Below are 26,483 nucleotides of genomic sequence, written 5' to 3'. Positions count from 1 at the left end.
AATGGGTGAGCCAGGGAGATGAAGAGGGAGATGTGCTGGGCTAGTTGAAGTGCAAAATGAACACTAAGGACCCAATGACTGGTATTACTCTGGATTTGTAATTCACGGGTCATCATTGTTTTAAAGGATTATAATCACAGTTAATCTTGCGAGAAACCAGTGTGACTTTCTGATGAATGTTCCCGAGGCAAATCAATTGGGAGGAGTTTGGGAACGCCAAATATGAACAGTTACGAGTGTGATGAGCTCACTGAGGACATTTTTCTATGAGGCCATGTTGATTGTGAATAATCGCCCACTCACTATGAATAAAATTAATGATCCTAACAGTGCTGAACCTTTAACACCCAATCATTTGCTCACAATGAAAACCTCTGTGCCTCTTCCACTTCCTGGCAAGTTTGTCAGAAAAGATTTGTATGCCAAGAAAAGGTGGTGTAGAGTGCAATACTTGTCAGAGCAGTTCTGGAGCAGATGGTGCAAGGAATACCTGACCAACCTAACCCTTAGACAACAATGGCAAAAGAAACGTAAGAGTTGGAGATATAGTAATTGTCAAGGACGACGATATTCCCAGAAATTAGTGGAAACTTGCCAGAATCATAGAAACAAGTTAAGACTATGATGGCTTGGTATGAAAGATTAAAACTAAAATAGGACAAAGGGATTAAGGAAAGAAAGGTGAACGTCTGACACAACCATCCTTTCTAGAACGACCAGTTCACAAATTAGTGGTATTAGTAGAGAGTGATTACTAAATTACTATCAAAATAGTACTAAAACAGATGTCTTAAGACACTTAAAACCATGGTGTCGTTCACAAGTTTGAGTCTGAGGTAACATATAGGATGTAAAATTAAATTTTGGCTTAAAAAGGGTAAAAAGGAAAATTACAAGATTTGTTAAATTCTGTTTGAATACGGTTAACATAAATCTTTGTAATTTTGGTGGCAGTGTAGCTGTTGCAAAATATATGAATATATATGTAAATTTGATACTTCAGTTTGTGGAATACATTTTGTAAATTGTATTTTATAATAGTTGTGGTGCAATCTTATTGTAGATACTATTTTCTTTTCAAGTGCAACTTTATTTTTGATCTCAATGTCTTTGTGCGTAAGTATACAAAGTTGGTCTGAACGGAAGGGTGTTGTGGTCAGGTGATCAGTTTCAACGGTGGAGCAGAAATGTGCATATTGAGACAATTAATGGACACTAAGCTGAAGAAAGGGGTTTTTCTTTAATAAGATGGACATGAGTGCGATATCAGAGAGATTGTAATAAAGAAGGTGGACACAGTATATTTTAATTTTGTTATGCCTACCCCTGTTTAACCGATTTATTTGTTTAATTGACTAGTTTTATTTTAGTTTTTCATTGTTTGAGAATTGAGAGAGAGAGAGAGAGTGCAAATAAACTTTTCAGACATCAGTTAGAGCACCTCATCTGTACCATTAGAAAACTTTCAAGAGCAGGTACAGTGAAAAATGTTTATTTATTGATGAAGAGAGCACTGCACTTTTTGGACACTGTTTATTTGATTGATTTTTAAAAAAAGCACTGTATCACCTTTATGCACCTACCCACTTTGTGTGTGTCCTCATTCACCTGGCTAATCTCAGTTACGGTACAGATAGTGGGGACTCCTGGACGATACAGGAGCATGGTGCCAACCCGCACCATCACAACCAGGTTTCTAAACAATATAGTCAGGGTGATTGTGAGGGTGCAGGTCCTGCTCCATGCTCCCTCTTCCAGTGTTGGGAGCCTCTTGAACCAGACACTGTCATTACTCGTGACCGGGATGAGCTGTGCAATTAGGACACCACATGAAGTAAGGGGAAGGTGCAATAAAAAAACAATAAAAATCAAAGTAGTATTTGTATCCAAAAGAAAGTGTGGTACTTACTATAAGTACATAATCCACAAAAGCAGTAAAATCCGTGAGATAAAAAAAAAAAGATTTAAAGAAAGACTAAAAATCAGTGTCACAGCAGGCGGGTCATTGTTCTTCTCCTGATGTGGACGAGCCCAACACAACACCCTCTTCATTTCCCCAGCTCACCCATACCTCACATAGCTGGTGGAGACTTTAGCAGCTACGGTCCTCTCCATCCTGACCCCCTGTCTAGGCTGCCTCCGTTGATGTCTGCCAGATCGCTCGGGGTTGTTTGTTCTCCTGTCTTCCTTCATGCACATGTGGTCGTCCCTAGGAACCCTAGGGAGGACGCTACCTTGATCGTATCCGCTCTTTAAAGAATAGTCAGCGGGCATGATCCACCCCTAGCACACCAAACCGATCTGCCTTTCTCCACGCTGCTGGCTCGACCTGCCTCTCATCCACTGCTGTTCTCGCAACACTTCCCTTCTTTTTCTGTTCTCCCCCCTTTTTCTCTGTGCCAGCCCATACTTATATGGCTCCGTGGGTGCAGCGTCTCAATCATGCACCGCAGGAAGCCAATGAAGCAATTGAGAAAGATCGCACCCTCACATGTAGGTGCGCCTCACCCCAATTACTTCACCAACTCCCCGCAGCTGCACAAGTGCACCCACAGAGACCAACATGGCCAATGTATTATTCTATAAAAAAAAAAACAAAAAAAAAAAAAAACCTGGCCATTCTTTCAGAGGCGCAGACCCGCTATACCACAGTAAAACGTAACAAACAATAATAAGGACAAAAGACAAAATCATGATAATTGGTTGTTTGTGGAGTGTTGAAGATTAGTATTACTAGTGGCTTATATGGCCTCTTTTAACTCATGCTTTAACACTAGAATTACCAGAGCCTACAAAAAAACTCGTAAATCCGTCCCACCTTAAATCGTGTCTTAAATCTGTTTGCACCTCTCCGCTAGAGTCCTTTGTCATCTAAATGTGCTGATAAACAAAAGCTACTAGCAGCCAGCTATTCCATCCCCCCACCGACTTAGAATGAACTTCTCCTAGCTCATGCCTTGCCTTGATTTGATTATCTGGGATTGAAGTGGAGTTTTAGAGTGGAAATAATATACAGTAGTGTTATTTGGAATACATGCATTTCATGTGTGTTCCGTTCCGTTCAGTAGTCTGTGCAAACACATTTTTAAAACAGAAACATTTTTCATATTCTAATAGTAAATGACAAAATGTAGGCATAAACTATATAACGTATGAAGCCTGAAGTCCATATATCAAAGAAACACTTTCACAAAAGGTACAAATAAGAGAACACGTGTGCTTTTCTTCAAAAATGTAACTGCACAAAAAAAAAAAGCCGCGTTAGCATGCCACATTGGCACTCTTACTACAACCGCCACGGTGGTGTAATGGTATCAGCTCCTGACTGGGAATCAGAGGGTGGCGAGTTCGATCCCGCACGGCTCCACTTCGAGAAGTGAACTGCTCTTATTCTTACAATTTTAGAATAACAACATAAATTTGATTTCAGTCTGTAACAGCCGGTGTAACTTATGATACTGGTAAAGGTTAGCTTTTTTTTTTTTTTTTTAATTCACTTTTCATTCTCGCAGTCGCATTCAGAATCAATCCATACAACCCCATCTGACACAGCTGTTTTCACATAAATAAAAGTGCATTTTTATTCAAGAGTATAACCGAAGAATAAAGAAAGCAAGTTACAGTTGGTGGTTGATACGACAGCTTGCGTGGTGCAATGTTAAGAACTGCTGATTTCAAGTGACGGTGAGATACGAAGAAGGCAGCTTCGCCAGCGTTTGTGTGTCAGAACCCTTTTGGGGGGGGGGGGGGGGGCAGCGGTAGTATGCATCGTGGTACACTGCAGACCTATAGCGCATCTTTATGACAGATGGGGTTGTATGGATTGATTCTGAATGCGACTGTGAGAATGAAAAGTGAATTAAAAAAAAAAAAAAAAATAACCTTTACCAGTATCATAAGTTAAACCGGCTGTTACAGACTGAAATCAAATTTATGCTGTTATTCTAAAATTGTAAGAATAAGAGCAGTTCACTTCTCGAAGTGGAGCCGTGCGGGATCGAACTCGCCACCCTCTGATTCCCAGTCAGGAGCTGATACCATTACGCCACCGCGGCGGTAGTAGTAAGAGTGTCAATGTGGCATGCTAACGCAGCTTTTTTTTTTGTGCAGTTATATTTTTGAAGAAAAGCGCACGTGTTCTCTTATTTGTACCTTTTGTGAAAGTGTTTCTTTGATATATGGACTTCAGGCTTCATACGTTATATAGTTTATGCCTACATTTTGTCATATACTATTAGAATATGAAAAACGTTTCTGTTTTAAAAATGTTTTTGCACAGACTACTGAACGGAACGGAACACACATGAAATGCGTGTATTCCAAATAACACTACTGTATATTATTTCCACTCTAAAACTCCACTTCAATCCCAGATAATCAAATCAAGGCAAGGCATGAGCTAGGAGAAATTCATTCTAAGTCGGTGGGGGGATGGAATAGCTGGCTGCTAGTAGCTTTTGTTTATCAGCACATTTAGATGACAAAGGACTCTAGCGGAGAAGTGCAAACGGATTTAAGACGCGATTTAAGGTGGGACGGATTTACGAGTTTTTTCGTAGGCTCTGGTAATTCTAGTGTTAACTGTATGAGCTTTATTAATTTAAATTCTACACAACTGAAAACTTTATAGTAATATGGTAAACATTTTTAGCTATTTACAAGAAACATATGAAGGATATGAAGGAGTAACCAGCAATAAACCAGCAATTTACCTTGGGAAAGTGGAAAAGGATACTTGTGATCAAAACTGTACCATAACCGGAAAAGCCAGGCACTTTCTTGTTTAGTTTTGCTTCCACCATTTGACTGTAAACCATCCTTTAGGAAGGAAAAAAAAACATGTTTAAACACATACATATACAATATTCATATTGTAATGACACATAGCCTAAGGTGAGGTTAGAGTTTGTAGTTAGCTAGGAAATGGTAACCCTTGGTACCTAATCTGTGACCTATGGCAGATAATGGAAAACAATCTTCTAATATAGCTTATCATGGTATAAAGATGAAGTGACCTGAAGTTAGAATACATTCAGGAGCTAGATATATTGCAAATTAGGTTTCTGGGATGCATGTGCAAGCCACAATGACAATTGAAAGCAGGTGCACTGTATCAAAATCTCAAATTCTGAGGGTGGCTAAAAAATATATTTAAAAGAAATCAATTAAAATGTTAACCCTTAATGTGGAAATCCTACACTACGTTTTGTTAGCATTAATATATTTATATTACATATTACATTTACTGGCCAAATACTGCTATGCAAAGATACTAACTACCATATTACAAATACACACCTAGTTATATATTTCTCAAACTGGCACACAGGGTCAATTAACAGCCTCCAAGTTATTTCACTAGACCTCACTGCCTCTGCAGCTTTACACATAAAGTACTATTCAAGGTAACTACGAGCAATTACACACAAAAATAGGTTACAGTGCAGTGATATGAGAATTCACAACTTTCATAAATACACTTTCTTAGTAGCTACTTAGATTTGAAACTAACTCTAAACATACCTAATTAAACAGCATATCTGTAAAGTTAGATTTTGTCTGAAGCAAAATTCCTAAGTCCAAAAGGGAAACGTCAGACTGTGAAATGCACTTGAAAGCCAGGCAAGCAGCACCTTCTACACTTAAAAACTGTTTCAACTGGAGCCAGATCTACAACTGCTAACAGTTAATGGGATATCTCCTATAAGTAAACATAGTGTTTTTACAGTAACTTGATTATAAACGTACAAAGCATTTTGTGAAGGTGGAAAGTGGTCAGAGACATCTGATGCACATCTGTGTTTATTTCGTAGAATTGCCTACATATCAGCAAACCTGGTCGCTTAGATAAATGAAGCAAAGCAAATCCAGAAAAAAGACTGACAGTGTCAGACACTGGTGAGGTTCACCTCAAATTGTGTGGATTATACTCATTGCAAAGGCTGTGCTAATGACAGACTATTAGAAAAGGGTACAATTCTTAGAAGAATCATTACATTAAGAACAGATCTTTAAATAGTTAATATTTAATTAATGCAGGGATAGTTATTTATGGATAATGCACACTAGGATGGTTCTCCCAACTCTCACTTAAAGGTCATGTCACATTAAGTTAACTTTTCCAGTTCATAGCCTTCATTTACATGATCTTAGAGTGAGTCTAAGGCAGTTGGTATTGCACTCCCAGTCAGTCCAACTCACCCAGGCAAAAACAAAAAGATGTGGATTATTTATATAGTATGCATGGTAACTGATAAGCAATGAATAGTCATCTACAGGAACAATACATATAATGCAGTGACAAGGAATAAGGAACTTGGATGCTTTGGACCTCACAAACAAAGAGAAGGTCATTTGTAGGATTAATGACATTTTACATAACAGAAAAAAAAATGCAGACATTGCAGCTGAACCTGTTAACACTTCATAATGCATGGACTGCGTCATGCAGCATATTATTGGCTGTAACAAAAGAGGTGACCACAACTGTGCTGGAAATTCGGCTCTCATGTTGAAATGCCAAGTAATTTCCACTTGTGTAAACTGACATGGTCTAGCAAAGCGATCAGCAACTGGGCTTGGCAAGTCTGATATACCCAATAACTGGAAGTCATGTAATGTGATACTGGCAAAAGGGAGATCCTCAAAGAGCTTTACTTTCTCATCAACACATGGCAAATGTAATGTGTTCTTATTAATTAAGCAGAAAACTACAGACTGATGCAAACACTTCACAGGCTTTTAAAGTTAAATGTCATCTTTCACCATATTATTGGTTGTACCCTTAAATTATAAACAGTATGATATTATAACAGGCTACAGTGGCAAGGGGTAAAATGTGTCATCAGTTACATGCCAGCTGTCAACAGTATTTAATATGTTTTGTAAAAGGCAATCTTCCTGATGTAGCTCTTGTTAGTTTATCTCATCTTCTTAACTGCTTTTCCTGATAAGGGCCATAACTGGACCCTCTAAGCCTACCATGGATCATTAGTCCAGTCACACTGCAAACAAACCTCACTTCTGCCGCTTTTTCTCGTGATCTCATTCTTTAAGTCATTACCTACAGCTTATGACCAGGACAGGGATGTAGATAGACTGGTAAACAAAGAGTTTGGTCTTTTGACTCCACTCCCACTTCATCATCACTGAGCTGCTGCTCAAATTCACTTATTTTGCAAATCTGTTTGAAACACACAATTGTCTGTGTTTCTTTTACAGAATCTTTACCTAGATAAAAAAATATTACAGAAAGATGCTACTGTATAAAATAAAAAGTGTAGCAAATCAGCATGCCATGTATATACTATAGCTCCAACTAGACATCTAAATGCAAACTGTGATCAGAAGCACCTTTAACATATCCCAAAAACTGTGCTGAACTCTGTAGTTATTGGAATCTCAGCTACTGGACTTACTGCAAATCTTTGACACCTTACCACCTATTACTGGTTCTGCATTGTGTGTGATAACAGAAAACATTAAGTCTTTATTTCACTGCTTTAACAAGAAAATGGATAATGTAGGCAATAATATCAACATGTTCACATCTAATATACTTTTATAATAAACAAAATACACAATAAGGTAAAAGATATTTATAAAAGCCTTCCAAACACAAAAAATGAGAATTTATCTTGAAATTGGACACACACAAAATAAATACTTAATCTGTGTTTAAAAAAGTATAAGCTCTGTATTGAGAGATTTTAAAATAAAAACCTACAGTACTTTAAATTGAAGATGATACCACACATCTTAGAGAAGTGACTTAGGTTTTAAAAATGTACCTGATAAGTAGGGAAAAAACAGCAAATTAAACCATCAAGAGCAAAATAAAAACAAATGCTTGACAGTAACTATAAACCAATAAGCTTTACCTGAATGAGAAGATAGCTGTCATATAGAGGATTATTTTCCTGTGTGCTAACAAAGGCTTTGAATTATTCAAAACAGAAGATAGAAATGTTTACTGCTACTCACATAGTGCCACTACCTCTTCTACTTCAGAGTTGGTCTTAATATTTTAAATAAGAATGAAAGCTGGCAGGAAAGACCATAACAATTAAAAAGAGAACATGGAGAGGCCTGGACCTAACTTGTCACTGGCCCAGGTAAAGGGCTTTCCAGGCTTCCATGTTATCCTTCATTCCTACTTCCATCTGTAAAATCTTTCTGCACAAATATTAAGTGCCAAATAACCAACCAACCAGTATCCAACCCGCTATATCCTAACTACAGGGTCACGGGGGTCTGCTGGAGCCAATCCCAGCCAACACAGGGCGCAAGGCAGGAAACAAACCCAGGGCAGGGCGCCAGCCCACCGCAGAAGTGCCAAATAAGTTATATTATATTTACTATTTTAATATAATAAAAAGAAAAAACAAAACAAAGCAGGATTTAGTAAAGAATAAAGAAACAGTACATGGAGTAAACAGAGAAAAAGGATTCTTCAACAATGATATGTCACATGTCCTCTTTGTTAACATACTGAGTAAAATATTAATTCATGTACCATTTAAAACAGCTTAATCCAGTTTTAGGGGCATAGTAGTGAAGTATGGGTCAGGCACTAAAACTTAAAAAATGAGCATTGAATGGAGGGCAGAGCATACTTATGCTCGCAGTCTCACTTTCACTCCCTTCATGCCAGTTTAAATTTGCTAATTAAATTCACGCACACATCTTTGGCATGTGACATGAAAAAGGAAGAATCTGTACAAAAATGATAAAATTATAACATGGATGTTTATGTTTTATTTCATCTATGACGTTTGTAAATGGGGTAGCACAGTGGTTAGCACTGCTACTTCACAGCATCAGAAGACAAATTTCAAATCCTGGTCTTGTCATTTCTGTGTGGATTTTTTTTCATGGTCCTGTGGTTTTCTTCCCACATCTCAAATATGAGTGATTGAGCTGAAGTGGGGAAATTATACTGACCTAAGTATAGGTGTGTTTGAGTGTGTTCTGTGATGGACTGGTGCCCACTTCAGAGTTGCCTCCTGTCAAGTGACCAATGCTCCTGGAATGGAAAATAGGAAACTGCTTCTGAATTAGTGTTGAAAGGGTGTGGAATAGACAATCATTGATAATGCACCCATTTTAAATATACTGTCAGTTAAGAGGAAATCAAATAGAACTCTAAAATCAGCTATTACAAACCAAATAAGTTTGCTCAATCAAACAGCCTTCTTGTTTGTAAATTTTCATAATTTTTAAAGTGATACGACAGCAACAATTTTGAAAGCTATGTGAACTAAATTAATTTGTGAGTGAACGAACCATCATGGACAGATGAAAAAACGACAACTATGTCATCTGACTTTCAGCATGTTTTAAAAAAAATAAATATACCAAAGACAATGATGACAAGAGGGAAGATGTTACTGTTGTGATTCTGACACAAATTAGTAAGAGTATTTTTACAGTTGGTAATATATATACCATCTCTATAGCCTACATAATATCTTAATACCCCCCACTTAATAATTATTAGCCAAAACACATTCCAAAAATTCCACTGATTCAAGAGTGCACTTTCTGGGAATGCATTATGTATGGCAATCTTGCCCACTTAAATCACCAAGATTTAAAGCAATCTGTCTGACAAGTGAAAGATATAAAAAGAAAGATATAAAAATTAAACTGGTACAGACAACTACTGTAGCCCATATTTAGAAGGAGGTTATTGTAGCAAATAGAGTAAAGTTATAAAAACAATGGTTATTAGTACCCTAAAATACTTTATATAAAAAAAAAAAACAAAACAAAAAAAAAAAACTGGAAATTAAGTAAACATGCCAAATGCACAATTCCTCTAAGTCCACGTCTTTTAGTAACAACAGAAAAAAAGGCCAATCTGTACCATTCCAGGCATTCATTTAACAGTTTGTGGTTATGTTAACTCTTTTACAAATATTGTATGGTTATTATAATAAGTATGACCCTATCTAATACCACAAAAAACAGCTATCTTGTTACATAAGTTAACACTGAGTCTCACAACAAAAAGCTGAAATTAAAAACTCTAGAATCCTGCAATACGTCTTACAAGCTGCCTTTTCTCTAAGGGCCCTCCAGATATAATAATTGCATCTGAAAACTCTCTAACACCAGGTTTAGTGTTGGACTTGCTATGTTTGATAACACAGGCACAAAGGGAGGTTAATACTTCACCACACAGAATCACAGGATTCCACAACAGAAAAGGCAAGAAAAAAACTATTTTGCTGTTGATTATTTTACCACAACAATAATTAAAAAAAAATACAACAGCAATATTATACTGTTACCAACTACTGACGCTAATAGAAAATAGAAAAAGAAAAATAAGCATTAATACCTTATTCTATGATTTTTTTAATATCACTTTTTTCAGGACAAAGTCTTTTTGAGACATTTAAAAGTGCAATTTGGTGAATCACAAGAATCTGACAGATTTACCGCTCCCAACATCTGTGTGTGACTGATAAAAACTAGCTAGCTGAGATAAGAAATGTGTAGGCTGTCTGCTGGTTGATGTACCTCTACTGTTTATAAGGTAACATACGCCCATTTCATACTTTTCTTTCTTTTTATTTCCAGGATTAAGGCATCCTCTGAACAGTTACAGACTACTGGCTCTATTACTACCTCTATCTCACTGTGTGACGCTGTGAAAATCATTTACTCTACCAATGCACTAAATGTACAAAATGTATACAGTATGTGTAAACATAATATATATAGGTTAATCTGGATTAAAGTCGTAGTTAAACAAACACCACATAATAAAAATATGAAAACAGATGGAATACACAAATTGTATATATGTCCTAATTAAGGAATATTTATCAGCTCACAATAGTTTTACAGTGCAATTTCCAGAAAGCTCTTGCATGCCTGGGGGAGGTCCATTTAATTTAACATTTATTAAAGTCAGGAGCATTACTTAAGGGGAAAACCTTTTTTATTGGACATAAAAGCAGACAGAGAGTAAATTCAGTACTGCAGACAAAGACAATATTCAATTGAACTTGACAGTAAAGTGCAACTATGGCCCATTTTTATACCCTTGGCAAAGCATGCAAAGACAAAGGAAGATCTGTATAACATAAGACAGGCCAGGAGGTACCATGCCTATCACATAATACTAACATCCACATTAAAAAAATCTTTGTAACAACTGAATTGAGATACTACAAAAAATTGTATCTGCTGTATCACAAGATAGATATAAATATGTCAATGCCTTAACTGTCTGTGCCTGTAGCTAAAAGCAATTCATCATGCAGCAATAAAACAATGAGAAATGCAGGGTAAATTAAAAAAACAAAAAAAAAAAACAAAACTTGGCTGGAGACTTGGCTTGCACATGTTAGTGCATTAAAACATTGCGCCTTTAGTTGAATTCCCTCTTGATATTGTGATCTTCTGCAATTTTTATTTTAGTGTCTTTGGTAATTTGTTTTTTAAATTTTGTATTATGGTTTTTTTTTTTTGTATGCTTGTTAAACTGGCTTATAACGGACTGTTCTTGTTGGGGACCCCAGAGGCATGGGGTCTCTACACAGGTTATGGGATTAGTTTCAAGTAAGGGTTGCTTTAGGAGCTGTATTTGAGAGACTTTTCAGGCATAAAAGTTGTAATGGCTGTCATAGGGGTGAGGTCCAAGAGGAAGAGGAGGGCACAGGAATGCATCACCAGGCTGAATCACAACTGTGGTATAGTTAAAAGGTAGAATTAATGACACCTGGGAAGAATTCCAAGAGCCCAGTATGATAAGGCACAAGGCAAAGAAATACAAATACACCAGCTGGTTCAGAAGGAGGTGTGTGCACATGTGAAGGAAGTGTGATTTGGAACAGTTTAATTTAAAAAAAATAAATAAAAAAAGCAAATAGTATGGACTATATGGCCTTCTTAGTCTATCCAACTTCTTTTGCTGGGGAAAGAGTGACACCAGAATAACCACTCTGCCTAAGAAGACAGTTCCTAAAGCACTTCTTCAGGTGTTATCCAAAGGCTCAGAGAATGCTGCTGTAACTGGAGGCACAATCTTCCTAAAGTCCAAGAGTGCATCCACTTTCCAAGTAGAGGAGCTAACACGCTGGGCTTGGTGTACACAAATGTCAAAGTAGCTTGCAAGGCAGCTCCCCATCCCCACATTGTAGACTCAGATCACATTTCTCTTATGGTTTTTCCAGCTTACAAAACGGTACAGAAACACAGTAAGACTGTATGGAAGCATATCAGAGTGTGGCCAGAGGGTGGAACCTCAGTAATTTCGGAATTTTTTGGAAGTATTGACTGGAACATCTCCAGATGAGCTGCCACATGCATCAATTTTCGCATTTCGACGCACAGCTTGGACTCTGGAACCAATCTCCTTGAGAGGGGCTGGACTCTGTACCACTCTGGAGTTGCCCCCGGTGAGAGGCGCCGAGCGGGTGTGGGTATACTTATTGCCCCCCGACTTGGAGCCTGTACATTGGGGTTTACCCCGGTGGACGAGAGGGTAGCCTCCCTTCGCCTTCGGGTGGGGGGACGGGTACTAACTGTTGTTTGTGCATATGCACCGAACAGCAGTTCGGAGTACCCACCCTTTTTGGAGTCCCTGGAGGGGGTGCTAGAGGGCATACCTTCTGGGGACTCCCTCGTTCTGCTGGGAGACTTCAATGCTCACGTGGGCAATGACAGTGAGACCTGGAAGGGCATGATTGGGAGGAATGGCCCCCCCGATCTGAACCCGAGCAGTGTTTTGTTATTGGACTTCTGTGCTCGTCACGGATTGTCCATAACGAACACCATGTTCAAGCATAGGGGTGTTCATATGTGCACTTGGCACCAGGACACCCTAGGCCTGAGTTCGATGATCGACTTTGTGGTCGTGTCGTCTGACTTGCGGCCACATGTCTTGGACACTCGGGTGAAGAGAGGGGCGGAGCTGTCAACTGATCACCACCTGGTGGTGAGTTGGCTTCGATGGTGGGGGAGGATGCCGGTCAGGCGTGGTAGGCCCAAACGTGTTGTGAGGGTCTGCTGGGAACGTCTGGCAGAGCCCCCTGTCAGAAGTAGCTTCAACTCCCACCTCCGGCAGAACTTCAACCATGTCCCGAGGGAGGTGGGGGACATCGAGTCCGAATGGGCCATGTTCCGTGCCTCTATTGTTGAGGCAGCTGACTGGAGCTGTGGCCGTAAGGTGGTCGGTGCCTGTCGTGGCGGCAATCCCCGAACCCGTTGGTGGACACCGGTGGTGAAGGATGCCGTCAAGCTGAAGAAGGAGTCCTACAGGACCCTTTTGTCCTGTGGGACCCTGGAGGCAGCTGATAGGTACCGGCAGGCCAAGCGGAATGCGGCTTTGGTGGTTGCTGAGGCAAAAACTCGGGCGTGGGAGGAGTTTGGGGAGGCCATGGAGAACGACTTTCGGACGGCTTCGAGGAGATTCTGGTCCACCATCCAGCGTCTCAGGAAGGGGAAGCAGTGCAGTGTCAACACTGTATATGGTGGGGATGGTGCGCTGCTGACCTCGACTCGGGACGTTGTGGGTCGGTGGGGGGAGTACTTCGAAGACCTCTTCAATCCCATTAACATGCCTTCCAATGAGGAAGCAGAGCCTGGGGACTCAGAGGTGGGCTCCCCCATCTCTGGGACTGAGGTCACCGAGGTGGTCAAAAAACTGCTTGGTGGCAGGGCCCCGGGGGTGGATGAGATACGCCCGGAGTTCCTCAAGGCTCTGGATGTTATAGGACTGTCTTGGTTGACACGCCTCTGCAACATCGCATGGACATCAGGGACAGTGCCTCTGGATTGGCAGACTGGGGTGGTGGTCCCCCTCTTTAAGAAAGGGGACCGGAGGGTGTGTTCCAACTACAGAGGGATCACACTCCTCAGCCTCCCTGGAAAAGTTTATTCAGGGGTCCTGGAGAGGAGGGTCCGTCGGATAGTCGAGCCTCGGATTCAGGAGGAACAGTGTGGTTTTCGTCCTGGTCGCGGAACAGTGGACCAGCTCTATACCCTTAGCAGGGTCCTGGAGGGTGCATGGGAGTTTGCCCAACCAGTCTACATGTGTTTTGTGGACTTGGAAAAGGCATTCGACCGTGTCCCTCGGGGAATCCTGTGGGGGGTACTCCGAGAGTATGGGGTACCGGCCCCCCCTGATAAGGGCTGTTCGGTCCCTGTACGATCGGTGCCAGAGCTTGGTCCGCATTGCCGGCAGTAAGTCGAACCCGTTTCCAGTGAGAGTTGGACTCCGCCAGGGCTGCCCTTTGTCACCGATTCTGTTCATAACTTTTATGGACAGAATTTCTAGGCGCAGCCAGGGCGTTGAGGGGGTCCGGTTTGGTGGGCTCAGGATTGGGTCACTGCTTTTTGCAGATGATGTTGTCCTGTTTGCTTCATCAGGCCGTGATCTTCAGCTCTCTCTGGATCGGTTCGCAGCCAAGTGTGAAGCGGCTGGAATGAGAATCAGCACCTCCAAATCCGAGACCATGGTCCTCAGCCGGAAAAGGGTGGAGTGCCCTCTCAGGGTTGGTAGCGAGATCCTGCTTCAAGTGGAGGAGTTCAAGTATCTCGGGATCTTGTTCACGAGTGAGGGAAAAATGGAGCGTGAGATCGACAGGCGGATCGGTGCGGCATCCGCAGTAATGCGGGCGCTGCATCGGTCTGTCGTGGTGAAAAAGGAGCTGAGCCGCAAGGCGAAGCTCTCAATTTACCAGTCGATCTATGTTCCTACCCTCACCTATGGTCATGAACTATGGATAGTGACCGAAAGAACGAGATCGCGAATACAAGCGGCTGAAATGCGTTTCCTCCGCAGGGTGTCTGGGCTTTCCCTTAAAGATAGGGTGAGAAGCTCAGTCATCCGGGAGGGGCTCAGAGTAGAGCCGCTGCTCCTCCGCATCGAGAGGAGTCAGATGAGGTGGCTCGGGCATCTGATCAGGATGCCTCCTGGACGCCTCCCTGGTGAGGTGTTCCGGGCACGTCCAACCGGGAGGAGGCCCCAGGGAAGACCCAGGACACGTTGGAGGGACTATGTCTCTCGACTGGCCTGGGAACGCCTTGGGATTCTCCCAGAAGAGCTAGAAGTGGCCGGGGAGAGGGAAGTCTGGGCATCTCTGCTCAAGCTGCTGCCCCCGCGACCCGACCTCGGATAAGCGGGAGACAATGGATGGATGGATGGATGGATGTCAAGGAATACCGTTTCTGTTCTTGGCTATACACAGAAGTGCATAAGTGATGTCACAGTTATCAAAACCTTTACAGCTTGGGTGAATCAGAAGCCATCAGAGGTCCGGAGAAGGCTGAGAAACAGGGATACGGACTTCAGATCGGGATACAAAATATCATTCAGGCTAGCAAGAACTGACCTTTCCTGAGCCATCAAGAAGGCTAAGCTGGAGTACACAGGAAAAATTGGGGGAAAATGTTGTGACTCCAGAAACACAAGGTGCATGTGGCAGGAGATTCAAGCCATAATAGATTATAAAATAACACCACAGGTTGAGGTCATCAATGTGTTCGCTCCCCCCCCCCTTCCCCTCTCTACTCCAACAGAGTGAATAAGTTCTACATCAGGTTTGAGGCATTGAATTATACACCAGGGAAGAAAGCCACCCTCCTGATGGTGAGCTGGTGCTTTAGACTGTGTACAGCTGACATGAGCAGGACACTGGGGAGCATCAATTCACATAAAGCTGTGGGATTACCGCTTCTGAAAACCCGGCTTTTTAAAACCTGACGATTCCGGGTCCAATATTTTAGAAACCCGGCGAGTCCGGGTCGGGTTTGGGTCCAAAATCATTGTATTAAAAAAATCTGAATTTTACATTTGATACAAAAGGTTTATTATTATCTACATAAATTTTACAAGTATTTTTTTTTATTAGCTCTAATCTATATATATAAAATCCCTATGTGCGTCCAGGTGTCCATGTGTGGGTGTCTTCTGATGAAGTGCGCATGCGCGGGGCACGGTGCGATGCGCGATATTACTGTCAGAGAAAGTTAGAGGTGTTTTACGGAAATACAAACCAGTATTACTGCGAGAGGAAATTAAAGGTACACAATACAGTGACGCATATTACAGCCACATACAAGCCAGTATTACTGTCAGAGGAGATTAAAGGCATATTACCGACGCACACGCCTGTATTACCGGCAGAGAAAATTAAAGGTATATTACGGACGTACAAGCCAGCGGATGTACAAGACGGTACCCTTCAATAAGGGCACGCACAGGCATCCTTCAATAAGGGTGCGCACAAAAAGGCGAGCCTCAAAAGGGCGACCTCAATTGGGCGCAGCAAATAAAGGCGCGCGTAAATAAAGATCTGCACCTTTGTTGCTCTTCACATATTCCAGAGCCATTTGAACTAAATTATCTACGAATGCCTTTATTCGCCGCGCTCAATTGAGGTCGCCCTTTTGAAGCTCTCCTTTTTGTGCGCACCCTTATTGAATAGAGCCGTACAAGACAGTATTAGTGTCACAGAAAATTAAAGACACACAATACACGGTGGCAGCCCACGAAGAACGGTCAGCTCAGCAAGTAAACATCAACAAAAGAAAGGCTGAAAGAAAGAAAAATACGACCAACAAAAAGAATGAGGTCAAAGTCCCTTGCCATTTAATATAGACTGCTCCTACTAATGTTTATGCACTACTGTTCTAGCGCCTGTTATTGTAACGGGCTAAATGACTAGTATAATAATATTTAAGGAACACCAAAGCATTAAGAGACTTATCCCCCAATGCCGATCTAAGTTTGGTGCAAAAATTTGCAGACAGCGAGAATGTTCTTTCGTTGTCTGTTGAAGTAGGTTTCACTGTGCACAGGGCGTCATAGAGCCTCTCAAGATAAATGGTTCACTTTTTGGTGTTTTTGAAAAGTAAAAAGTCCTTTCGTTGATTTCTGAAATCATCAGCTTGGATATCATCAGTTTTAACCTGCATTTTTCAGAATTAAATTGAACTCTTCCTCCATTGTTAATACTGTTTCATCTTCGTCAATTAATATTGGTTCTTGCAAATTGTCCGTGGAATTGACTTCTGAGACCGAATTTCGGAAAGGTCTATTTATTAGCTGTGTAGTTAAACATAAGGCTTGTTTTGAAAGAACAACATTTGGGTTTTTAAGTGACTTGAACAAATCGATCAAATTCGAATGCATTCTATCATTCAGCCGTTTATCAATGTTTTGCAGCAATTCACTCCCTATTTGACTTTTGCAATCTGCAATCTTTTTTTTCATATAATTCAGGGTGAGGTCGGCTGAAAAGAGAGTTGTATCATTACGACTTAGGACTTCGACTGCCAATTTGGTAGGTTCGAGTACATTTATTAAGTTTTTGAGCACTTCAAAATCTATTAAATCCAGCATATGTGAACAGTTTAATTCTAACAAAGCCTGTTCAAAGAATTGCTGATATTTCACGAAAACACTTATCATGTTCACCAAAGAACTCCAACGAGTTTTGAGTCTAAAATTAGCTCTTTGGTGTGATCAAGCTCTGCCTTAATTTTGTCTTGTAAGATTCCATTTCTAATAGAAGAAGATTTAAAATACTTTACCACCTTTCGAACATCGGTGATAATCTGATCAATGTCGTTTGCTTCCACAAGGTTTTCTTCTTCAATTCTGAACATTTCAACATCCAAATCATCAAAGAGATCATCATCTTCCGCATCATTTGTTTCTGCTTCGCGTTCCATATCCATAATCGCAGTTGGTTTAGTTTTATACAAAGTATCACACACTCTGAGGTGAATACCGTGGTTAAGACAAAGTTGGTAAAATGTAGGACATAATTTACCGAATTTGGTCATAACAGAAGCACCGTCTCCTGTGGATCAGACGACATGTTGCTGGTAAATCTTTTTCAAACGATTTTAAATGTTTAGTAACCGCTTCGAGTAAGTTTGTTGCTGTACAAGATCCAATGATTCGTACAAGCCCGAGATTATACAAATCTTCTGTTGGGGCACCATGAAGATTTATATTTATGTATTTCTTAGTTCGTGTGCTGGTCCATTCATGTTGACTTTATTCTCGACATTTCCACTTTAATCTCGATGCTTATGTCGAGATTAAAGTCGACATTTCCACTTTATTCTCATAGTTTATTTTGTCATTAAATTAGAATGTCGTAAACTAAACTTCATCATTAAATCAATGTTTAATTTACTAGATTTTCTCAAACCCAGTCATAATTTAATGTAGCACATTAAATGCTTTGTGCTAAGTGTTCCCCAACCCAGTTGTTAATCACTACACGCTTCTTAAACTGACTTTCTCTGCACTAAGAGGAGGCGCAGGCAGCGATCGCTGCACAGAATACATTCACTTCATGTTATTCCTGCTCTCTGAACATGTAGAATGCTAAGATAAATTTTCATGATGAAATGCATTAAAGCAGGTATTAAACAGGCACGGTAGTGCTGCTCCCTCGCAGTAAGGGGTCCCCAGGTGTATGTTCAGTGTAGAGAACTTTATGGCAGGTGTGACGAGGCTCAGAAAAACTGGATGTATGAATGGGTATGCACAGGTTTAACTTAAATAATGTATCTGGTGGTCGGAGACACAAACACAGAATTCAATTGTTGTTCTTCTGAGTGAGCTTTCTTTACTGCATGTGTGCCGTCTCTGTCTGACGTACCAAACCCCCAGTTCCTATCTTTCCTCTTTCTTTCTCCACATAACCAATCACCACACAATAAACGTCTTTGTGAAATTAAAACTAGTTATAAACTTAGACCAGAGAGTGTTCAGAACTTTAAAAAAAATCTTCGATATACATGTTTAATTATGCCATCCATTCAGGGTTGCACCCATCCCAGCAAGCAGGAGCAAATCCTTAACAGGGCACCAGCACATCGCAGGGTGAATACGAGCAATACATACACTAGCAGGGTCAATATAGCAGAACAAAACCCCCCAATCTTACATGACTTTGAAAAAAACTGAAGCACGCCGAGTAAACCCACCAGAAAAACATGCAAATTCAAGGCAGGGAACACCTGGGACCCCCTTGCTGTGAGGCAGCAGTGCAACCTCCACGTAACCGTACCCCCACATGGAGCAGGAAAATTATGAAATTAATGCAAGAGGAAGTCAGTTTAAGGAGCACGTAGCAATTAACATGGCTCGGGGAACACTTAACACAAAGCATTTTATGTGCTACATAAAATATGACGGGGTTTGAGAAAATATAGTAAATGAAATTTTCATTTTAAGATGAAGTTTAGTTTACAATGTTCTACTTTAATGACAAATTACGAGAATAAGTTCAACATGTTGACTTTATTCTCGTCATAAGCGTTGAGATTAAAGTGGAAATGTTGAGAATAAATTCAGCATGTCATCACACTATTACACAGTACCCAGGAACATTACACAGTATTGAAAAAAATAAAAACAAGTACAACTTGGCTTGCAGTATTATCCAGTAGTATAGAAATAGTATTCACACATTTAAACATAATGGTCCACATCCAACCTTTTAAAACCAAAGTATCTCCAGACAACAGACACGGCTCTTTTTTTCGACAAACGTTCTTCTGTATCATCATGTTCAACTTTATCATTTCTATAAGAAAAATCCATATTATAACAAAAATAAAAAATGGTTTTTGGTATGAACCGGTATATTGCCCAGCACTAGTCATAAGTCACATTTAAGCTAGTCTCCCACCTTCACTGGACCCCTTACAGATCACGTATTGTTCCAATCAGTCCACAGATGACGTGATCACACTGGTTTATTGGCTTCAGTTCAACCTTTAATACAATCATCCCACAGCAGCTAATAGTAAAACTTTCTATGGTCGGATTGAACACCTCACTTTGTAACTGGATCTTAGACTTCTTGTCAGAAAGACAACAGATAGTACGTGTTGGCAATAAGGCATCGCACACCATCAAACAAAGCACAGGGCTATATGCTCAGTCCATTGCTTTTTACTCTGCTAACACATGACTGTACAAAGTCCAGCACAAAGTTTGCTGATGATACAACAGTAGTAGGACTCATCAGTAATGAAGATGAAATATCTTACAGAGCAGAGGTGGAACAGTTGATGAGCTGTTGTGGGGACAATAATCTGTCCTTTAACGTCAACAAAACAAAAGAGTTGATTGCGGACTTCAGAATAAAGGCTGAACATCCCCCACTGCGTTTCAGTGGCTCTCCTGTGGAGAGGGTCAGCAGCACAAAATTCTTGGGTGTTTACATCACTGAGGATCTCTCCTGGACTCTCAATACCACACACCAGGTCAACAAAGCTCAGCAGAGGTTGCACTTCCTTAGAAGAGTGAAGCAACCGAGAATTCCTCCTCTCATCCTCACCATCTTCTACCAGGGCACTACTGAGAGTGTCCTGACAGCCTGCATTACATCCTGGTTCAGAAACTGCAATGTGTCTGACAGGAAGACTCTGCAACATGTGGTGATGATCGTAAGAGGACATTTTTAAGGACAGACGCAAGAAGAAAGCCCTCTGCATTGTGAGAGACTACTCACACCCCTCTACTGAACAGTTCGATCTCTTGCCAACTGGTAGGAGATATTGCTCCATAAAATCAAGAACTACCAGAATGTGCAATAGCTTCTTTCCACAGGCAATAAGACAGCTAAACTCTCTGTAAAATACACATAACAAACCAGTTTTTATAGACAAGTATTTATTTTTAGCAGTATAGTAGTACAGTGGAACCTCGGGTCACGAATGTCTTAGACCACATACAAATCGGGTTACGACCAAAAAGTTTGCCAAACTTTTGCATCTGTTCACGACCACACACTCGGGTGACGAACAAGCCAGTTTCCCTTCTGGTTCGTACGCACCGATGATATCCACATGTGTTCAGTCTCTCCCTGTGCAGCGAGAGAGTGAGCGAGCGAGCGAAAGAGAGCGCAAGAGAGACAGAGCACGAGAGAGAGAGAGCACAAGAGAGAGTGTAAAAGAGAGCACGAGAGAGCGTAAAAGAGAGCACGAGAGAGAGAACATAAAAGAGAGCACGAGAGAGAGAGCATAAAAGAGAGCACGAGAGAGAGAGCATAAAAGAGAGCACGAGAGAGAGAGCGTAAAAGAGAGCACGAGAGAGAGAGCTGGCCACGTAAGGCCAAGAAGGCAGTTAAAGAATGCACCGGGCTTGTTTTTAAAGAGAGTGATTCGAGCATTGTTTTAACCTCGTTGTATTTAATGAAGACTTTTTTCTATTGGATTTTAACCTTCACTTCACTTCTGTTTACAGTGAACGGTTCGTAGCGTGCATTGTTACTCTTCTTGGTTGTTTATTAAACTATGGATTTTTCAAAAGTTCATGTTTTCCCTGTGCTTAAAACTCCAAAAAAAAATGGGGGAAATTACTTCGGGTCACGACCAGGGTTTTGGAACAAATTACGGTCATGACCCGAGGTTCCACTGTAAATTGAAAGATATTAATAGTAGTATTTACTTGACTATTTTGCACAAGTATTGTTTGGACTTGTGAATTTAGCACTGTCTTGGTTTACTTTTTTGTGTTTTTTCCCTTTTTGCACATTTTCTGGTCTTGAGTAAGGCAATTTTGTCTCAATGTATTTTGGATATGGCTAGAATGACAAACTTGAAAGTGATAGCAGAGGTCATTTTCAAAAGGGATGATCCAGAATAGACTGTACCACACATCAAAACAGGCGAGAAACAGCAACCAAATCAGCTTCTTATAACAAAACTGGCAACTGAAGACTGATCTGGGGACTCAACTCAAGTTTCTGCATTCCATTGCAGCAACCACATTTACAGCAGATATGGTCCTGATGTCTGAAACAGTTAGACATGCAGTACTGTTAAAACAGATGATTTCCAGGGAAGACCAAATGGAAGAGGAATATGAAAGAAACAGAGAGATATGAAGAACTGGTATCCATATTACTAAACGAGAATGGTAAACCGGATGGACGCAGGGACATCCGGCCATGGGCCGTGGACGCAAAAGACGTACTGCGCAGGCGCCCCCACAAAACCCCCCCCCTCCAAGCAACGGAAACCGGATGGAAAGCAACGTAAAATAAGAAATGAGGCGCCGCGCCCATAGCACACAGAAAAAAGGAGTCAGACGCCCATGACACACAAAACGGAACACACACAAAGAAGAGGATTGAGACCCACGACACACAAAGCCCCCCTCCAGTAACTGAAATAAGAAATGAGGCGACGCGCCCCTAGAACACCAAAAAGAAAGGAGTCAGACGCAAGCGCCACATAGCACACGAAACGGTACGCACACAAAAAAGAGGATTCAGACCCACGACACACAAACACCCCCTCAACTAACAGAGATAAAAAAAAAGTGAGGCAACGCGCCCCTTGCACACAAAAAAAAAAAAAGAAGTCAGACGCGAGCGCCACACAAACCCATTGCACACGAAACGGGACAGACTATGGACATAGCACACGAAACATACACAAAAAGGAGGATTCAGACCCACGACCACACTAACATAAATAAGAAATGAGACACAAAGCCCCATTACTGAACGAACCGTCCGTATTAAACATATGTCATCTGAACACGTTCAAATTATGCAGCATAGATCGATCTCATTACACTGATGCACTATTAACCGTTCAACCACAGAAAAGGCTCCATATTAAACATACAAAAACGGGCAAGGCTCAATACAAACAATGAACACCGTAAACTGCAACGGGCTTCTCACACAGCACATGCAAATCGATTACAGCTCCAGAATAGCACGTCCCAAATACTGCACATACAACGACGCGCCTCTCAAACGGCACAAGCAAAAGATACACGTCAAGGACATCAACGACAGACACCTGCTAAACGATTGCGCCAGTTAGCTGACAACGCGTTCAATAATGAGTCCACTATTCATGAAAATTCATTGGGATTAATGAATGTCATTTGCAATCATTGTCATTCACTTAACTTCCCTGAACAAACAACTGGCAATACAAGTAATGAATTTACACGTTGTTGTCAAAAGGGTCAAATTACACTGCCTCCTTTACATTCATATCCTGCATATCTACAGAAGGATGCGGCTCGAGTAACGGGACCACAAACACGAACCCACATGAAAAAAAAAAAAACACACGTTGGCACCTACAACGCGCTTCTGAAACCGCGGAAGAAAAAATGTCTCGACTCCAAAAACACATGTCACTCCTTATTCAAAATACCAGTCCCAATCACAGAAACATCAGTATCCACTATGAAAATGAACAGTAACAATGCACGTGACATCCGTCTTGCCACACTATTAATTATAGATGAATGTACAATGGCATCCACTCACTTACTCAACACCATTGATAAACTTCTACAAACGTTGATGAATAATAATATTCCCTTTGGAGGAAAGGTACTTTTATTAGGAGGAGATTTTAGACAGTGCTTAGCTATTGCTCCACATGCCATGCGCTCAGCTATTGTTCAGTCCACCTTAAAATACGCCGACGACATCATACATAAACAACGAGACCAGACTACAATACATATACAGGCGCGAGACCCGATTGGTGATAATACGAAGAAACGAACAGTCCGCATATTAACAGTGAGTGCGATCCTCCTTATTACTTATCCATATTCCTAACGATAAAGATCAAACAAGTCATGAATTCACGATCACGGGTACAGAACGAGACGGCTCGAGTAACGGGACCACAAACACGAACCCGCATCAAAAAAAAAAATAAACGTTGGCGCCTACAACGCGCTTCTAAAACCGCGGAAAAAAAATGTTACGCAGACAATTGGCATTGCTTTCAAAAGATACAGTTGGTACAAAACATGCGATGTCCAGATCCCGAATATAACAATTGGTTATTACAACTGGGAGATGGTACACTCACCAATACAGATGTACTTCACCCAGATATTATTACAATTCCTCAACCCTTTATCTGCGACGACTTACTTACGGAGATATTTGGAACAGCGGTCTCATTAGACCAAATACCCCTTTTAACACAACGAACTATATTATGTCCAAAAAATATTAATGTTGATCACATTAATAACCAGGTCATTTCATTACTTCCTGGAGAGGGCACACCTCTTTCTAAGCTCTGACAAAGTTGACTCTGATGACGACAATGACCATCTTAATTTCCCCTTAGAATATTTGAACACTATTAACCCAGCCGGATTACCACAACACAGTCTTAGCCTTAAAAACGGAACAATAATCATGCTATTAAGAAACCTTAACACTAAACAGGGTTTATGCAATGGTACACGTTTAGTCGTCTACACCATGACACACAATGTTATTCAAGCAACAGTTCTTACATGATCACATGCTAACAATACTGTTCTAATTCCTAGAATTGACCTTACAAGTTCTGACCTGGAATTACCTTTTACACTTAAACGGAAACAATTCCTCATTAAACCTGCCTTTGCCATGACCATCAACAAATCACAAGGACAAACCATGGACAAGGTTGGCATCTACCTATCTGAGACCGTTTTTGGACATGGACAACTTTATGTGGCCTTCTCACAAGTTCGACGTTCACCTGACGTTAAAGTTAAGGTCATAAATGCTCCATGCCAAGGAAAACTTATTCAAGGACAAGACACCATCTTTACTACTAATGTTGTTTACAAAGAAATTTTCCAATAAACCTTTACACTGTGCCAAACACTTCATTGTTTGCTTCCTATCTGCGTCATCTACACCTTCACACTATGCTATATCTCATTCATACATCACGCTCTTTGTAATTTCCCAACACCAGGGGTTGGCGAGTGAAGCGAGCAGGGGGAGGAGCCCCCTAGTGTGAGTAGAAGAGATAGGCTGTAGAGGCTTTGCAGCGCAATCACACTACATGGTCTTTAAATTATTTGGCATCACAATTCAACACAGCCAGAAAGCATTCAGAGAAAATTACAGAAGTTGTGGATATCTGTGTATGGTGTGTTTTTTTTTTGGGGGGGTGGTTTGTGTTTGGTGCCAGTACACATGAACAACACTGGGGGGCAGGATCAACCCCTGCTAGGTCACCAGGGTCTGAGTGTATACTCTAAAAAGACCCAGAACACAATAATGACCCCAGGTATAACAAAAAGGATGCGAATAGGTGCATTGGAAGATGTGTGAAATAACGAGGTTTGAATTCTGACAGAATGATACATGCAATAAGCAAACCTGACAAAGATTTAGTCCAAGCCATTGCTGCTATTAATAACCTTACATATCATAAAATTCTTAAACTAGTGCAGTTAGCCAGTCTGGAATAACCAAATAAGCCAATCTGAAAGTCTTTGGGGATATGAGCGGAAAACTGTAGCACCTGGATGAAAACCCACACAGTTCCCCTTGGATCTTGCAAACTCCACACAAACAATGTCTGGGCACAGGATTAAGACCCAGGACAATGGATTTGAGATACTATAGTGATACCCACATTGCCACTATACCTCACTGTACTTATTCAGTATATAAAAAAAGATATTTCTTAATTCTTTTAAATTATTGATGCTGGTTAGAAAGAGGACCAAAATCCAGTTAAAATATATAATTGATAAAATGTTCATTATTTTACGGATTCAATGAAAGCTTAAGACTTGACTTTTTTGTCTTAATTTCATCTTAAGTTTACCAATGACACTTGTTCAGTACATCTTCCAGGTGTTTTTGCTGAAGCAAAATAATGAACACTTTGTCAGATATATATTTTAACTTATCTAAACAGAATCTTTGACTATAGTTTCTCCACGAAAACATGAGATTCAAATCCTTTTCTCAGCCACCGCAACAAACAACAGAGTAACATATTAAAAAAAAAAAAAAAAAAAAAAAACATTAGGTGGAGATTTCCCTTAAGAGATTACTACACCCAATGCCAACACTCCTAATGTGTAAATGCAGCAGAGTGCTATACTGTTCTTATAATTCTCCTGTGATTAAGCACATATTTGAATCACTTTGTATTCATGTAGCACCTTAATATAATAAATGCGCAATGCATCATCAAAGTGGTTAATTAACATGTTACTTAAGGTTTTTTCACATGAAAGAAAAGGTTGGATTCCTAAACTATTGATTTTTCTAAATAAATAAATAAATACATAAATAACCAACCTAGATATTTACCACCTCTTAGTAGGGAAGAAGTGCTGTGCAACATATACATTTAAATCAGCTCTGTATCTAAAGCTTAGATTTGGTTTGTGTCTGAAAGACATAGTCTTCAGCAGATACTGAAGGAGCACAAAGAAAGGAAACCATTGTAAGGGGTATATAGGGGTTTCACATATACAATAGCCCTTTTCTCAAATTATATCATTCTGTTCAAGCAAGTTCATTTATTTTTAACAATGAGATGGATTCCTGTGATTAAAATATTTAAGATATTTTATAATAAAACCACCAACTCTGTGTCAACTCTAAGTGTGACTGAATTGCATATCAGTTTTTGCGGGTATACAGTGAAATCTAACAACCAAGGGAAAAAAGAAAAATGACAAAAGTATATTGTTT

General features: G+C 40.5%; 1 protein-coding gene across 1 annotated transcript in view; it reads right to left on the bottom strand.

Moving 5' to 3' along the window:
• The window catches only part of slc9a7 (solute carrier family 9 member 7), a 226,174-nt gene that overhangs the window by 22,972 nt on the left and 176,719 nt on the right, over nucleotides 1-26,483 (bottom strand). The window contains 1 exon segment of the mRNA XM_051927093.1: nucleotides 4,736-4,818. Within this exon segment, the coding sequence (XP_051783053.1) occupies nucleotides 4,736-4,818 (83 nt within the window).

Source organism: Erpetoichthys calabaricus, chromosome 4 (assembly GCF_900747795.2).
Source record: "Erpetoichthys calabaricus chromosome 4, fErpCal1.3, whole genome shotgun sequence".
NCBI classification, from domain to species: domain Eukaryota; kingdom Metazoa; phylum Chordata; class Cladistia; order Polypteriformes; family Polypteridae; genus Erpetoichthys; species Erpetoichthys calabaricus.
This window is presented reverse-complemented; position numbering and strand designations above follow the sequence as displayed.